This window comes from Borostomias antarcticus (genome assembly GCF_949987555.1).
Source record: "Borostomias antarcticus genome assembly, chromosome: 28".
Lineage (NCBI taxonomy): Eukaryota > Metazoa > Chordata > Actinopteri > Stomiiformes > Stomiidae > Borostomias > Borostomias antarcticus.
Genome location: NC_140261.1, coordinates 3384299 through 3402643, shown reverse-complemented (window position 1 = coordinate 3402643; position 18345 = coordinate 3384299). Strand labels below are relative to the sequence as shown.

General features: G+C 42.0%; 1 protein-coding gene across 1 annotated transcript in view; it reads right to left on the bottom strand.

The window, feature by feature from the left end:
• Positions 1-17919, bottom strand: part of gfra4b (GDNF family receptor alpha 4b) — a gene marked incomplete at both ends in the record, with an annotated part of 34858 nt that extends 16939 nt beyond the window's left edge. Inside the window, one exon of the mRNA XM_084459582.1 lies at positions 17877-17919. Within this exon, the coding sequence (XP_084315708.1) occupies positions 17877-17919 (43 nt within the window). The remainder of the gene's footprint in view (positions 1-17876) is intronic.
• Positions 17920-18345: the final 426 nt, after the last annotated feature.

The window sequence follows — 18345 nt, the reverse complement described above, 5'->3', positions numbered from 1 at the left end:
GAATTCATTGGGAGTGATACTGTTCCTAAGCCCGAGTGTACTTCGATATAAAGACCAAAACAAATAGGATTAGTTCTCACAAAACAGTGTTTCTTGTTCTAAGGTCAACACAGACATAGGTTACTGCTCTCTAAACTAATGGAGATGCATTTCAATAGAATAGTAGGTAACAAAGACCAGGTCGAGCCTGGATGATGGTCTTATGTTGTGTTCACATGGAATCAGGCAGACAGACAATATCTTCTGGACATGAGGGCCTCGGAGCTGCCAGTGTGTTCATTTTGGGGGGTATTTACTGCGTTCTTCTGGTATTCCATTATGCGTCAGCTAGTGGAAACCGGGGAACCCGACTTTGCCGAAACATCTCCGAAGGGCCATCCTAGCGGCCCCTCCGGTCGCCATGGAGGCAGAGGCTTTATGCTGTTCTCCTTCGGAACTCCACGAAGCGCTGTCCCGTGGAGGCCAGGGACTATAATGTACAGCAGTCCCCCTGTGGCTCTCTTTGGCGGTCTTAGTGGGCTGAGTTACCTCAGAGCGACTACCCGATCGCAGCCCACTCTGATCGTCATGGAAGCAGGGGGCTAAATCGATGCCGTTCCCTTTTCCGGCACTCTGGGCCAAGCTGGCCCAGAGGGGGGGAACATCTAAATTATCGCCCCCCCCCCCCCTACGATCGCGCTTTCCACTACGCAGTGGAAGGCAGGGGGCCCCGGAACAGAGCGCACCGCCAAAATTCCATATGCTGTATTTGCTGCATGCAAAATAAATGGGTCAATTTTGAGTAAAGTGATCTTGACTGAAGTCATTTAGCTAACGCTTTTGTCTTCTCATTCTTATCAAGAGTTTACCAAACATGACGAGGCCCACAAGATTATGATTGTGTTTCATTTCACATACAGCACTAGATAAACTCAAATGAGGATGATTTTAAAGTGTACTCTAACTACGGCGTGAAATTGGAGAGCTCTAACTAGCTATTTGAGTCATTGTGTCTAATATAAACTATGCCTGGAGGAACCAGACCATAGTCATTTTTGCCATGGTGTGACAAAATTATGACCTACTTGAACATGCTGGCTTTATCCCATCAACAGAAGGTAACTGTGCAGCTGAACTCTGACAGTCCTATTGATTTCCAAACAACACAGTGTTCAATGAAGGGCTGCAAACGGTCAGATACCTTTCTATACAGTTTGGTCAACACTGTTTAAACCCTAGGTGTATTTGACTCTCACGGCATTAGTCTATCCAAGCACTTGTCCAAGTGCACCCCCCCTCCCAAAAATTTTTTTTTTTTTAATTTTATTTAAAAACACAAATAAATGTTGAAGATCGAACAGAGTCAACACCTTCGAAAGGACAGTTGCAATTTCGAGGAGGAGCCCCCTACCCTTCCTCTAATGTGTGTCAGTTTGTGCTGCCTGAACAGAAGCCAGAATGGACACCATACATCATGAATGCAAATGAGGCACTTGATTTGACATTTCCAATAAGCCTGTCTCAATGTACCAGTGGGTTTAGCCAATTAACCATGTCAGTAATCAATGCCTGCCAAGCGTTGGTTAAGTCCTCCGTTTCCCTTCCACATAAATCACACACAGATTAGCTGATCAGTTACCCTGATGACTCGGACTTAATGACCCACTTCAGATGAGATAAAATGGAAAATGACACTAAATGAACTCGCAAAGAATGTTATCCTCACTCCAGTCTATGGGAAAGGTAATACACTGGTTTAAGGGCTATAAAACCCTAAATTGCTTGCCATTGGATTCAGTATTAGTTATCAATAGCACAAACGGTTAGCAGTGCATTCAAATAATGTTGCAGAGCTCAGAACTAGAGTAAAATATACAGTACGCTGTGTATGATTAGATTGATAAACAAGAAAAGGTCACTCGGAGAGTGCATACCTCCGCCTATAATGGCATATCGCACAACTTCAATTAGATATCATTGATAAGCAATTCGTACTTGGAGATCCCGTGGGGATTACTACAACTGCCAACTACAACTGCCTCTGCAGGAAAGGGTTTTATTTAAATCAGGACAGTGCATATTGATGAACGTGTACAATACATGTAAATATATGAGATTGTCGCCCAGAGGCTAGTTTCCATCTGGAGTCCATTAGGCAGGTTGATGTTACAAGAGGTACAGAGGCAGTTAAACATATATAAAACACAGACACAGTACAATATATAAAACATAGAAAAATGGCATGCGGTTAGAAGTGTTCACATTTTTGGTTGGCTCTAAGCCACACATTTAGATGCCCCTTAAAGGTGGCAAGAGTGGGGCAATCCCTTATGATTAAGGGGAGGCTGTTCCAGATTGCGGCTCCCTTGTAAGATAAAACATTTTAACTGAAAGAGGTTTTGCTAAAGGTAATCACACAGTCCCTATTTGCAACGGCTCTTGTGAGCCGAGTTACAGTAGGTTGGTGGTGGCGCTAGACCGTGAAGCACTTTGTAGATCAAGCACACAGAGGAGAAGTAACTGAAATTTTCAAAGCTTAGCATGTTGTATTTTGCTAAAATGTTGCAGTGGTGATAAGTAAAAGGTTTTCTGTCCAGAATCTTTAAAGCTTTTTTGTATAGGAGTTCAACTGGTTTCAATGTTGTTGCACCTGACATAGACCAACTGGTTATACATTATTATATTATATTATACGTTATACATTACACTATACTCAGAGGATCAGGATATCTAGTGTATATACTGTACCATAACCACTTACAACGCAAATGTCAATACACCTCACCCCTCCGCCCGCACCGGAATAATTTATTATAGCTATAGCATGTACATAACTCACCCATTTTACACAACTACAGTAGTTGAACTAGTTACAGTAACTGTCTACTGTATGCACACAGAAACACACGCACACACGTGCACACACACATTCTGCCTACAGCCCCCTAACTGAGGAAAGTGATAAACACCCCCAAAGAAAACATACTGTAATTCTTTATGAATCTTGATTCCTCTCTGATTGACATCTTCCGTGAAAAGATCAGGTTACAAAATAGGTTTTTGACAGAAATCTCTCTCCCCTCCGTCAATGATCGATGCTGAGAGGTGCTTTGATTTCAAAGCAGGGTGCTTTTGTCTGCAAGAGACAGGGCTGAAATACACGCTGGTTTGCTCCTCACCAAACAACATTACCCAGTCATCTGTAGAGAGACACTTCATGCGACAGCAAACAAGCACAGTCCCACTGCGAGTACAGAATATCCCCATGGGGCCGTTCTCACATGGCCGGCTGTCAGTGACTAACATACTTGTCATACTAGTCGTTGCCATGATCTACCACTACCGATTTCCTCACACAACTGTTTCCCAGATACGTTTTCCCCACATAAAGTATGTGCAATTTTCCCAAGATCCAGTGCACCTTTACAAATGCCTATAAATTGTGCTGTAACGTAGGGTTGCTTTGGAATGGTGGTGAGCGAATGGTAAACAAAAGATTATATCATGACTCTCCTAAGATGGTGGTTATTATTCACTCTTGAAGGGGGTGCTTCAAATGATGCTCTAAACGTGTCTGTTGGCTTGACCATCATCCCAGGACTAGATACTGCCTGATTGAATTGTACTGTATCACTAGTGGTCTTGCTGCTTGTGGAGGAGAGTTACTGTACGTAAATCAATGTGAGTGCACCAGAAAGACATAACCTTTGTGTGCAAGAGCCTTAACCCTCCGTTTCCTTTCAGGTGTTTTGCAAAGGCTATCTGAACAGCCGGAAGCTTCACTGCCAAGCCAGGTGGTCTGAACGACCTCAACTTTATGCCAGACACACAAACACACACACACACACACACACACACACGCACACACACAAATCTCCCCACAAAGACAGCCTTCAAAGGTGATAACTCTAGAAACCCACAGCATGTTTGTTGACACTAAGCTTTAAGTGGAGCTATGGAATAAGAGCATCACAATTAGTCACAATTTGCTACTACTTGGAAGGCCGACAGGCAGAGACATTTTACTGAGGCTTATTGGTTCTGTAGGAGGTTCCACAGTGACAGCAAACATTCATCTCCAGCATCTGAGGGACGAGTGAGAAGATAAGAAGACATACCAACAACATGATGCATAGACGGCGCCATGGTTTATATACAGGAGCTCAAAGAGGCAGTGGAGAAGACTGTCAATGCCGATGAGGTGACTGATCAGCAATGCCAATGGTATCCATACACAGGCCAGTCTGCGCGCTGTGCGCATGCGTGCTGGAGCAAGTGGGGAAGCTATTTCGTTTCTAAAGACGTTTCTAAAGATCATATTACAGAGGCATGTGAAAAACCACAACAAGCCCTCGCTCTATGTAAGCACAACTAGTGATTAATAAAGACAGATTGATGAAAACAACCGTTTCGCGGCAGAAAATAGATTTTTTAGAAGCTGCATTCTCAGTGCCCCGTCCGCCGCCATTACATGGATATACTTGGCTCGCACTGGATTTTAAATTTCTTCTACAGGCCTCCGAACTACACCAAAGTTATCTCGGTGAGTCAAACGTCTTATAATATGGTAAATAAGGTCCAGGTTGTCAAAAACAAGCATTCTCCTTTAATTGTCTATATCCTAGGCCCATTGGCCGTGGGGTCCGTGGCGTGGTGGCGAGACTCCGAGAGCGGTTCGAGTGTAGTGCAGTTACTTCCGGGCAATCTCCATACACCCACTGGTGAAAACCGTGTGTCTCTAGCCTGCTCAGGCGAGGTTTTGCTATTTTAATTCAGCATTAACATGGATCTTGAGGCATTTTAATTCAGTGTTACACCGTTTTTAATGTTGTTTTAATTCAGTGTTCCAGTAATGCTAGCCTAGGGTTTTACTGGAAACACTTCCTTCCAAATCCAAATCAAATATTCAAGACTGTGTCTTCTCTTGTGTTTTCAATTTTTATTTTGATTGGTTTATTTGTGGGTATTTATAGAGTTAAGGGTTAAGGAATTAAGTACAAAAGTAGCAGATTTTATTACCCTTTGAATATAAACAGTAACATGCTATAAAGATACTGTAAAAACAGTTATCCTACTGTCATATACTGTAATCAAATATACGTAATACTGTTAAATGACTGTAACCCCCAGTTATTCTACTGTCAGTATACTGTAATCCCAAAAATGGGAGAATATTGTTTTTTACTGTTATTCCTCTTTTTTATGCTTACTTTTCTGTATCTAGCGTTTTTCTTTTCCAATCTTGCTGTAATTCCACTGCAGAAACACAACATTTCCCTCCGTTTTTCTTTTCCAATCTTGCTGTAATTCCACTGCTGAAACACAAAATGTCCCTCCAGGGGGATCATTAAAGTGTCTCTGTCTGTCTGTCTGTCTGTCTGTCTGTCTGTCTGTCTGTCTGTCTGTCTGTCTGTCTGTCTGTCTGTCTGCTACAACTGTAATTGGTACCTAAAAGCCACTCTAGCACTGACAGCCTTCTTATGAGGAAATAGCTCCTGACATTTTTATTGAAGAAGACGCCACTTGTCACTATTAAGAATGGGAACACGTGGCTGCTTATTAGTATGCAAAACAACTCATATTTTCTTCCGATTGCCTCTGAAGCAAAAAAGGTTGACTTTTGATTCATTTCCTCTGACTTAGGAAATGGTCTGTGATTATTTTAGGGTGGGTGTGATGGAATCAGGTTGTGTGTGTGGCCGATTCATAGGCACTGTGAAGCCCTTGTCAAGTTCAGTCTCAATGTCACACCACAATGGCGCTTTATCTCTGGACTGGAATGGGTGACATTATAACAGCGGAGCCTATTGCTTCGTAATGGTTGTAATTAACTTATCAGCATATCCGTCCTTCAGTCCGTGAGGGTGAGAGCGTGACTCATCCCCACGCCTTCCTGCGAGAGTGGCCGGCGTTCAACTCCACACTTCTGGCCGTACACAAGCACTCCAGGGCTCGGTTAGTTTGTCTGCTAAGACGTGAAGGAGCGTGACGTACACCATTGACTTCATCAATACAATATTAGAATTTGCCATAGGTGGGAGACAATTAACATGCACAACTCTAATGAGGCCACCATGCTTTTTGCACTGAATACACCAGAAGCCATGCTAGATACATCATTAATCACCGTATTATAAGGAGCTTACTCGCTTCAGAGCTCAGTAATTCTCTGATTGGCCCTGGAATGCATGCTGGCAGCAGGTTTCCACTGCTTATTATTCACTTATTCACAATCAGTATGCAAATGAGTAGTAGTTGTGAAGTCTAACATTGTTAAAGCTTAACCGGTAGGTTGCTCACTTCGTGCTGACTGAGCTACAATATGATATCACAGAGAGGGAAATGACTGAAGGATAGGGGTGTACTTCAAACACAGATGTGCCCGCCAGCATGCCCCCCCCCCCCCCCCCCCCCCCGCCAAAACCTATGGGATGGAAAGGTAACCCGATGGGGAGGTTTATTTGTACTGCGTCCCAAAACTGCCACCGTGGCCCACTGTGGTTCCATCCAGCCACTCTGCATGCTGGGTAAAGGCAGCAGGCTTCGGAAGTGGCACTAGGTATTATGTTACATGGAGAATTGAGGACCACACACATGAATTCGGAGACAGGGCCTTTTCAGTTGATTGGTTTGACTTGTGTCCATTTTGATTAGAAAAAAAAAAAACCAAGACAATGGAAACGGTCCTCCTTTATGTGGCTTAAGGGTGTTTAATTGAGCTGAGACAAATAGGGAACAATCTGGCTTTATCTGTGCTGAGAGAGCTTTTAGGTGGAGGGTATTTGAATGTCTCTCAGAGCCCTCTTGGCTCAAAGCCGCCTTTACACTATTGCGGAAAAATGACTCCGGTTTCCGCAATCTGCACCCTGGTGGACACCCTGTACCACCGTACCACCCCGTACCACCGTACACCATCCTCACCCTGGTGGACACCCTGTACCACCGTATACCATCCTCACCCTGGTGGACACCCTGTACCACCGTATACCATCCCAAAAACTTTTGGATGCGGGGAACTGAAACTGCCGGACGATACGTCGCCGAGCAGTCAGTAAATCTGTCTATCATGACGGACATCGAAGCGGTACAAATTTGCCAAACTATATTAAAAGTTACAGACTTTGTAGCAAAATGTGTCTGTGGAAAAAATATTTTTCTATATTCTCATAGGAAACAAATGACTTCCAGTCTTTTCAGAACCGTACCGCAGTCATTTTCCGCAATAGTGTAAAGGCGGCTCAAGGCACCATTGCTTCAATACTGCTGTATTTTGATTTTGTGTCCAAATTAATTTGACACTATTTCCAAGTGGTGGAGATTAGCACAATAAGAAAACATGGAGGGGGAGGTGGGTCAATAATATGAGCAGAAACCTGCCCATTTGTTGGAGGGAAAGTGGCTCCCTCCGTGAAGTGAGGTCATCCAGCTGAGGGCATGGCTAGAAGGAGACTGTCCATCATCGGGGGCCCCTGGGATCCCATACTGATCTGCTGTGGCTCAATTACACAGCTTATTCAGCCCCTCTCAGGATTCGTTGCATTAGAACTCTCTCCGAGGAACAGAGGAACCAGCAGAACCTCAATCCTGAGATCAAAAGGGAAGTGCCATTCTGAGTTGAGGCACGGCAGAAAATAAGGTCACAAAAGACATTGGGAGGCTGACTTCTGTTGAGTCAGGAGAGATACTGTACTGCACAGTTTTTTATCTCTTCTTTGAAGTCCTTCCAGGAATTAGGTCAATCAATCAAGTTGTTTTAATCAGACTTTACCTTTTTAAACCTTTTAAAAAGGCATTTAAACATTTTTAAACTGTAGAAACATTGAGGAGCAATAATGACTTTTTTTTAGCACAGAGTGATGCATGGAATGAACAGTTGGACACTGAGCCCATGGCTTTTGAACCTAAGGTATGACAGGGGAGTAGACCCGGAACTTTCCTCTGTTCTCATTAGCATAGAAGTGATTTATAACATGGAGGTCTGACAAAGGCCACCTGGCCACCTTCCATTTTATAGACAAGCCCTGAGTTATGGCTAATCTCTGTAGTGAAAGACAATTATATTACTTCAGCACGTTTCATTGAGATGAAAGGCTAATGAGGAGTTTCTGCATCATTTCCTGTGGTGTCATTATTTATACTTTGGTAACATGGAATAGGAAATCTGCATGTTCTCATTGTTTATGTGATGTATTGAATCTTTCAAATGGTACTCTTGAAATAAATAAACACAAAGCAAAGAGGAATAGGGGTTTTGTAATTTTCAGGCGCTGGATTGATTTTCACTTCCATTCCAGTTTCTTTATTGTCTGTTGTAAACATTAGCATTGATTTAACTAAGCCACCATGCATTCTTATGACTCAGGCCAATTAGATTTCCCTTGAAAAGGTTCTTGTGCCACTACAGTAAATAAAAAAGTTTTGCAACTTCACTGCACTTCACCTCAGAATGCAACAAAACCTAACAGCCTCTTAATTCATTTTTCTGTCTCAGAATAATAATTTTTCAAACTAAAGAGCACAGCTGACAGTTGATTATATAGCTAAACATAACTTATGTCTTGCGATAAGTGATTGTAAACACTTTCACTGTGTTTTGGTAAAGGTCATAGTACGACATCTGAAAACATTCAGTGGCAGAGTAATTATACCGTGTATTCCAGAACGACTAAATGAAATAGGCCAGCTCGTTGACGGCCCATAACTTGACAGTTAAATGAATGGTGCTGAGCCAACATGGAGGCGTCTGGAAAACACTTTGGTGACAAGCTCCCTTCCTTACTGCCCCTTTGTGATCCCAGTGAATTGCCTGATTAATTGTACAGATCAACTTTTCGGTTTTGCTGTGTGTGTGTGTGTGTGTGTGTGTGTGTGTGTGTGTGTGTGTGTGTGTGTGTGTGTGTGTGTATGTGTGTGTGTGTACAATTGTTTGAGAAAGAGAGCAGGGAGGTCGCATAGCCCAACAAGATGCACTATTCTCTCTCACATTTCCCTTTGAGATCCATTGCTCCAGAGTCCCATTTGGATCTTTCTTTAATCTTGAATCTTTCCTATTTACATACATCTCCATGCAGTACTGTACAATCTGTCCTTAAACAGAGTCAAGATGCTGGAAGCAACACAGTACAGGGAAATCATCTAAAATGGTGTGCATGTCAATCACATAGAATAGATGGCTTTTCGCACATCTTCTTTCTCCATGAAAACAACATGTGTCAAGGCCAACTCTATACATTGAAGTTCTTCCTATGTTCATCTAAGATGAATGTATATGTGCATCATGTGTCATTGTTTCACCCAAGGACGAACCGCTCTGTAGTGAGCACCTCACAAGCAATACTGTAACACAGAAATATGTATGGTACTACTTGAAAAAACATGCATGCATGCTAGCACGTACACACACACACACACACACACATTATATAGACAGTATCCTATGTGTGAAAAAACTGTTTTATATGTATATAATTTATATATTTGATGTTGGCTATCATATACTACTGTATACTGTAATATACTAGTAGCTACAGTACACTGCAAGCTGTTCTCTGCCTCACTTGTATAAGGAGCACTAGTCTCTACAGTATATGACTCGCCGCTGTGAACCCACAGCAACAGCAAGCACGTCATGAGCTTTAACATCTAGTTTTGGACAGCGCCACCGTATGCCATATCTGTAACCTCAAACAGGTGTTCCTCTGAGGTTCAAAGGGACTCATAGACTACTGAGGCAGCTAATCTCGAACAGCAGCTTGTTTTAAGCATCCGCCATACTGCCTCCCTCCAACGTAGGTCATGCTCTGCACCTCCTTTCCCCAAGCTGAGAGTGTGATGCTGCAAGAAATATCAAGCCATGGCTCATCATGATGCAGGCCATGGTTTCTGCAGGGCAATGGATCAACCTCTGGAAAAAATAAATAACAAAGCTCCCCAGAACTCGAGGCTGAGACCGGGCTCTTATAGTTTCCACAGTCCGTTTTTGTGCGGTTGAAGAAAGGATCGTTTGCCAGAGAACTTTCCCCACATGAGGTCACAGCTCAGGCCCGCGATGTTATCGGATCTGACTCAGCGGATGACCTCGGCACTAGGGGCTCACAGATATCCACCGCCACTGCCTCTTATGGATGCCGTGCACTACCTATGAACCGAGGGCTTCCGTTATCTCTGAGTTGTCTCATTTAAACTGAAGACTTCCTTTATCTCTGAGATGTCTCTGTCCCCCTTCCTCATCTAGAGCAGGTCAGAGAAACTAGAGCCACTTGATTTTAAAGACACTCAACCAGCCTTTAAATCCCATGAACTAACTTTCGTATTGCCTGTACAACATCGTAATGGCTTCAAAATTGAATATTATCCAATGGAATATTATTATCATCGTCGTTGTCATTTAGAATATCTTGATTGACAATTTCCACAGAAAAGCTGATTGCCTATTTTAATTGACAAGCTTGGTCCAGCAAGGGCTACCTCCTCCGGCTGCTGAACACAAAATCAGTGTTTCATCCTCTTCACTCTGGGTGTCCGGGGGGCCTAATATGGAGTGATTCTTCTCCAGGGGGCAGTTCCAATGGGCCACCACCACTCTCAGTCGCCACTCAACACAGACCTGCCAAATGTTAAGTGACGTTCTCTCAATCCAATTAACTAGGAGCTAACAAGCCCAGGGAAGGGCTGTGCTTGGGTTCTGGAGTGATGACAGAAGTGGAAGCCTTCTAAGACCAGGCCGACAGCACTGACCAGTAATGAGGTCGCCAACGCAACACAGGGGGATCATTGTCATGTGCTTTTGCTGACCTAGAAGGTACAAGCACTTCTGGTGACTGAAGGGACTCCTGCACATGCCCCCTCTAACACTTTGGAAGTGTTCAGTGCATTGACAATGCCTTGGAGATTTGGTTATAAATCCAAGAAGAGGCCCTCGCCAAACTATCCTGAACACCATGGAAATGTATTTACCTGTCGACATATCACAAGACTACATGCCAGGAGAGGGACTGGTTTTATCCATGTGATTTTCAATTACTGTTAGCTGCCTCTTACCCTGGAAATATTGAATCAAGTGATAGCGGGAGGAGGTGGCAGCCTCTCCTGCATGGAGCCGATGTTGTAAATCCCGTGCAGCTCCCAGAGATCCAGTAGGTACCCTCCAGACGGTTCCTGTCTGCTGCCTTGGTAATGGTTTGTTTCCTTTCCAGGAACGGTGGAGAAATCAGGCAGAAACCACACCCAAGCTCTATCTTCCCAACATAACAAGGTTAGACAACATTTCCAGTATCAGGTGGCCAGTGACTCTCCTTTTGCAATGGCTAAGATCAGTGTTTGGAGGGAGAACACTTGGTCAAAGATCAAAGACTGACCAATATGCCTGGCTCTGGTAGACAAGCAGCATCTCCATCCGTCAGAGATCTCAGATTTCTTGGTACAGACTGTGCTGATCAGATTTATTATTTGTAGACAAACATTTCCAGTCAGTCCTTTATATCAACGACAATGAGGCCACCAGACTGTTTTTTTATTGATTTGATTAACTGAAGAATCCCTCATGACAATAAAAGTTGTGGAATTAATTTTGGCGAAAAACAATTTGGTACTGTGTCTTGACTTGTATATAGTTTGGCCTGTGGCTGCCGATAAGACGTGTAACTCACTTTCCTGTGCATGTAAGCAAACAGTGGTGTAGTGTAACCTACAGTATACTGTAGTAATTAAATGTCATGGAAATTGAGGCCATATTTAATTTTAATAAAATAATAATAATAAAGCAAATACATGCATATATTGGTGGATATAAAAACTTTTTCAGTTAGTAGAGCTCATTCATCCTGTCTGTCATAAAACCTGTGTTGTGACCACAATGATATTAGACAGCTGCATCCATTATAGCTTTGCCAGAGACTTCCTCTTAGAGCTTACTCTCAGCTCCCAGTTTTCAATGATGTATTTTGTGTATCTTCCTGCAGTTTTACCTTGTTTATTTCCCGATCACATTTTTTAAGCTTTGGGGACTGAAACAGTGGGATGAAATTAGATGAATCTTGTCAGCTTTTGTCAGAGTTTGCTGAAAATAGAGATGAGAGGGATATCTCATTATTTCATTACTACATCACCTATGTACATTACTGTCTTACTCATGTTTATTAATGCCAGATAAGTCACAAAGGAACCTGAAATAAAAATAACTCCACAAACACACAAAGACATTCACAATCAAAACAATCCCAAGAGAATAAGGTGGCCATGTGTGACTTACACCTAATTCTAATCACTTAACAGGCTAGAAAGAGAGCAGAATGATTTCTCTGAGGATTTTAAACTAGCGCGGACTCCTGTGCTTTTTATTGATTGAGTGCAGTCTCTGAGGCATACTTGTGGGAGAGAAGTCTTCTTACTTCTCATTATGAGATATTGAGCACTAGTGTACATGTATATGCTCTGAATGGATATTTCACAGCCAGCTAAGGTATATAGAGTAGCTTAAAGATTTTTGGAAAAATATGTCCTTGGACCTTTGTCAGCTGTGCTCGAACAAAAGCGATCTATCTCCATGAAACCTCATGTTGTTCCATTATATTTAGCTTTGTGTGTGTGAGAGAGGGTTAGCAGTTTAGAGGCAGAACATAAGCCCTTCATCTGAAGTTCTGTGACAAAGGGGCTATGCCTACCTGTCTGGAACGGGCTTACTCTCTGGATAACCACCGACAGACTCTGAGCTAATGAGCCTCAGTTTGGCCCTCAGAGGCCACTGTATGTCGAGGATATCAGAGTTATCTCCTGAATCTCTCAACAGGCCTAGCGAGGAGGGGGACATAGCTTTTACCTGCAGCCAGAGCTGTACTTTTACAAGTGTAATTTTAGTCTAACTTCTCATTTTCAGTTCCGCAAAAGACCTTTCAATAGACCTGCCAGAAAGATTAATCCTGGCAAAGGAATCCTGCCTGTCTAGTATGTTGCTGTGAAGCAATAAAGCATCAATTTTTTGGAATTTGTGAGTGCTGGTCCTTCTACCACTTTTGAAAGGAAGAACCTTGGCAGTTTTCCGCTGTGACTAACTCCATACCTCATAACATTATGTAGCCTACTGCTTGGAGCTATCATGGTTTAATATTGTAAGAGGGTGTTTATGTGAGGTATTGAATAATGTCAGAAACAAGGCCAATGCCATCAAGCTGTACTTGCTCAACAGCAAGGTTTAAAACATATATAACATACATAATAAAATATATATATACATACATAATTAAATACAAAGACACATTTAAAGGGCCAACCTGAATTCACTACTTGGAGTTTAGGTCCCTACAACATATGGCACAGTTTGATAGATAAATAATAACTCATTGGAAAAGGACCCATTCCAATTTGCTTAAGAATGACATTTTGGTTAAAAATTAAAGGGTTATTATGTTCCGATTGTAGACTGGGTTGCAACAACGGCCTACTGTACATTTCAACTATGTAAGTCGGTATTTTCTTGATACAAAGGACAACAAAGCACAATCAAGACTTAATACACATTTACAATTGATACAAAATATACAAGAAATCCAAATATACAGGAGTGCAACAATTAAGCAATAAGACACGAGAGGGAGTGCTTTACTGTGTTTATTGGCACGGCTGTGGTGCGGCCGCAGGCACGATGCGAAGCGGAGTGCCGTGTGCACCACAGCTGTGCCAATAACCACAATAAAGCACGACCTCGAGTGTCTTATTGCTTTTATACAACAGCACTGCACTGTCATTAAATATCTTTTTTTTTTTAAATCAATCAATCAATCAATTTCTCTAAATTGTGTTGCTTTCGGCCCTGCGCAATCCGAAATAGTTCCCAATTGTTTACCATTGCTATAGGCAACTTACAGCTGGACTGGTCCACAACGTAAACAGAGCAAGCAAGCTAGCGGCTAATATGAACTTTATAAAAGTGTGTCCCAAAGTGTCTACTCGCTTTCAACTAAGAAAAACAACCTTTCAAGTTTATTACTCACAATATACAATCACGTCATGATACACTGTATCAAAGCGTAGTGATACATTTACCGGTGATTTGCCCATTGGTATATTGTGGTTATAGCACTTGGAATGTGTCTTAGCCAATCACAATGCGCGGTCGGAACTAGCTGTTGTATAAAGAAAATTATACAACGGTTAGTTCTGGTTCTTGATTCTGATTGGCTGGAAGCCATGTTAAAATACTTTGTAACACACACCTGGGACCGCATATCATTCCATTTTCAGTATTAATGCGCCTCCCAGTTGTTGTTGTTGTAGTTGTTGTTGTTGCTTGGCAACCCTTTTGTTAGGGGAACTATTTTGCTCGGCGGAATTGAGGGAATGATGCTTCGTTTTGAATAAATGTTAATATTTTACATTGCTGTGTGTTTATTTTACACTAATAGCTGTAGCGTTATAGATCCTGTCCATTGTCTCTATTGGTCAGTTTGCATTCCAGCCGTGGCGATAACCACGATATCCCCACGCTAAAATGGAATGTTCGCACATCTTTTAATATCAATCCATCTCTTATTAGTAGCCGTGGCAACGTCCAGATCAATGTTTACAAAGATGTGCTGTAGCATTGTCGTTGCCTGGCAACGTTCCCTTTTTCAGCGGAAGTATCCGCAAATGATTAACAAATAGTTCCATTAAAAATACATTTTAAAGTTCGTATTGTCTTTCTTTTTGAAATATGGACGGATAAATGTGGCAACCGTTGAATAAAAGCATTATGGTACTCGACTTCTCGTTCCATAATGCTTTATTAACAAGTGTATCCTATAACAAACTATCATAATTCCAGAATGAACATCAAATAATGGAATGCCTTCTGTACACTATTTTTCTATTTGTGAATGTGCATGTCCTCGAGTCGTGATTAAGCTTCTGTAGTGCCATATTAGATACTAAACAAAACCCAATCACTGCATGTCAAAGAGTCACTTACTCCTGAGGAAAATTCCCATTATCAAGATAATAGTCTCATGTGCAACAGAATTGTAATGAGACATTTTGCCCACACCAAGAAAGCTGAAGCATCAGATATCTGCTAAGTGTGAGTAATACCTGCTTCAAATGAGATTCATGACAAATCCCTTACAAGACACAGCCAATATGCTATCTTATGTGCTATGATAGTGTACTTGGCTGTTGCTTATACTGTATGTCTCCATTGAAGACACAGGTCAAGTTCCACAATACTGAAACTCTTAAATCAAACATTCTAGTATTCAACCAGCCTACTATCAGTGTATTGCAAGAAACCATACTCGATTTGAGACAACTGTTTCTTTGTGTACTCTTTATAGATATGTATAGTAAAGCAGTTATTTATAGTTCTTAAAGTATTTAATTCACATGCTGTAACCTGAATTTGCCATCCTGTATTATATATGCTTTTGAGTCATACTACTTTTTTATTTTAGTCATACTAAAATTGTGCTCAAACACTGAAATATATGTGGTAGGCTTGATGTAAAGCTAATTTTCAACCGTTAAACGAATGCCATCCAACTGAGAAACCTATATCTGAGCTTTTATTATACCCAAGTTCCATACGGAAACGGTGGCCAGTCATTCAATATTAACTATTAATATGCAATGCAATCACCTTGCGCTACAGTTGGACTTGCTCCTTGAGATAAGCGGCCGTGACCCGACTTGTGATGCCCCTCTGCCATCTCAAGTTAACACAGCAGGCAAATAATTATCAAACCAAAAAAGAACCAACTTTGCACAAATGCATTTAATTCCATGTCATTTTGAGCGCTGTGTGGATCTGTCAAAGTGAACCCTTGAGCACATTCATCATACAGACAAGATCAATGCTTGGTCTCTTTTGCCTTCGAATTCTCCTCCCAGCTCGTAAGAGGAAGTGCAGTGGATATCCTCCTGAGCGCCAGCTCATCTGAATGTGCTACATAGCTATGCTGTAGATGAATGTCTTCCTCAGGACCCCATGCCCTAGATGGAAGATAATCTTCCCCCGTGGTCTACATCTATCAGCTCATTCCAACAAGATAGATAAAGTTGCTTAACCAGTAAGCCATTAATACACTGTAACTAGAGGTCAGTTTAACAGTTTTGGCACACGTTTCCATCTTTTCACATCAAGCATTCATGCTCATAATTTTCTGCATGGAACTAGAAAGCTACAACTCCCTGTACAGTATTTTGTCGTCACTGTTTCAAGCGAGGAGCCATTGTTTCTAATGTGTCATTTGTTTTGCACCCATGTGCAATCTATGTAGTCATTTGGAAGTCCCAGTGGTAGTTAAGTGTGATGGTCCACACAGTGACCAGACTGTAACCTCTTCGCTAGGCAATATCAATGCAATTCATAACACAAGCAGTGCTTACAGTATGCCTCTCTCTAGGTAAAGGCACCTAATGTAATTGGGTAATAGAGGTGGATAAACACGTCAACAATTCACGCTTGAGAAACATAACACCTGAAATATGTCAAGTTCATTCAATAGCAAAATATATTTTAATATTTTCATATTATAAGTCTGAACCATACTGCTGTTGAAGTGATGCTTGAGATACAATGACACCGCAATAAAAAGCAATATTACTACTCTGCACACTACCTGTGTAAGTAATATCCAACAGTGCACAATCTTGTAATTTCAACCACAGTATGTAGTAGTGGCTTGAACTGTGAACACAATAGGACACAGACCAGATAGAGATCCAAAATACAGACTGCATTCCTTTCTAATTGACTTAAATTCTCATTCATTTCACCTACAGTACAATCCCTCATTTCGCTAACAAAGACATGATTGAAGTAGAGAGAATATCATTACTGAGTCAGGTTAGAGTAAATGCCAGCTGTTGTGTCGATGATGAGCTCGAACTCTGGGGCCAATTGGAATTGGAATGCTGAACTCCAGTGTCCTGGTCATGTCAATAACCATAATGACAACAGGTGTCTGTAACAAGGTCGGGATTAACACGTGTCAGACTTGTCCAGACTAATAGACACAGCTAGCGTACATCTTCCAACTCTCTTTTCTCATACACATGCCTCAGTGGCACAAAATCAATAGCAACTTCATCCAATCACACGGAGTGAGCCTCTAGTCATTCAGCAGCAATGGCTTAAAGCCACCCAGGTACTGGGTCAGTGATAGGCTATTGACTGACATGAGTCAGTCGTTATAGTGGGGAGGGGGGGGGGGTGATTGTAGATCACTCAATGAGCTCGCCTCTACTGTTAAAAGAACCATAGAAAGCAACAGTTCAATGTAGTGGTGGGATTAGGAGCACAGTTGGTCTCCAAGCCAAACACATTCAGATCTGAATCAGATGAACCCGTAGGCCTCCTACCCCTTGGGGACATACAGTACAAAACCCCAATTCATTTTGGATCATAATACTTAACAGAAGTGTTAATGAGTTCCAATTTGTAGAAAAGAAAAGAAAAAAAGACATTCAATGAAATCTCCAACACGCCCGCGCACACGCTCCTCGGCCACGCGCATGAACGCACACTCACATGTCCGCGCACTGAACGGAACGTGGATGCAATGAAGAAATAAGCCTGAATGCGTTAGTTTGATGGATCAGTGGTGCTGTATTCAATTATGATACGACAAATGTTACATGCTGCACAACATAATAATCGTGACCACCACCATTGATACTTGAGCTAATATAAGCCTATTCGTTTTTATAGATTAATGTTACTTTCATTAGTTTCATTCGAGATACATTTTGATGCAGCACTCATGAGAAGCAAGTGGTGCCGATGGGCTGCAGCTGAACAGGTTGCAGAACTGGACATTTCTTGATTTCGAAATTGCTATTTAATGCTTCGAGCAGGCTGAATCAAATTGATATCAACATTCATTACAGTTGCAGGCTACAAATGAATGAACGGAATAGTTACTCACCAAAAATGACGATCTGAAACAGATAGACTCCCCGAAGATCCATATTTTATTTTCGAGATGAAATTATAGTCACTAAATTCCAGGTAGTATACCAACAAATTAGATTAAGCTGCGAAAAATCCTCTTGAATATTCTGACTTCATCGTAAGGCTGCTGTCACCAAAAGAATCGATGGCCACGGGAAATCCTTTTTTCATTTTTCAGAAGTTTCAGAAATTACCTGAAACAAATTGTTAGAGGAGTCTACGGAAGAAGAGCGCGATTGCTTATGATTTCTTTGAAAAAGTTATCATCATAGGGCCCATCATTGTCTGATCGTCTGCCGCGGTTGTTTCTCAAGTCTGTCCGATGTATTTCCCGGTGGTGAGTGGCCGAGTGTGGCCGAGTGTGGGGATAGACTGGGATAGACAGACACTGCCGAGAGGTAGGTGAGGGGGGAGGGGGCGATGGGGGGGGTCGATGAGTAGGG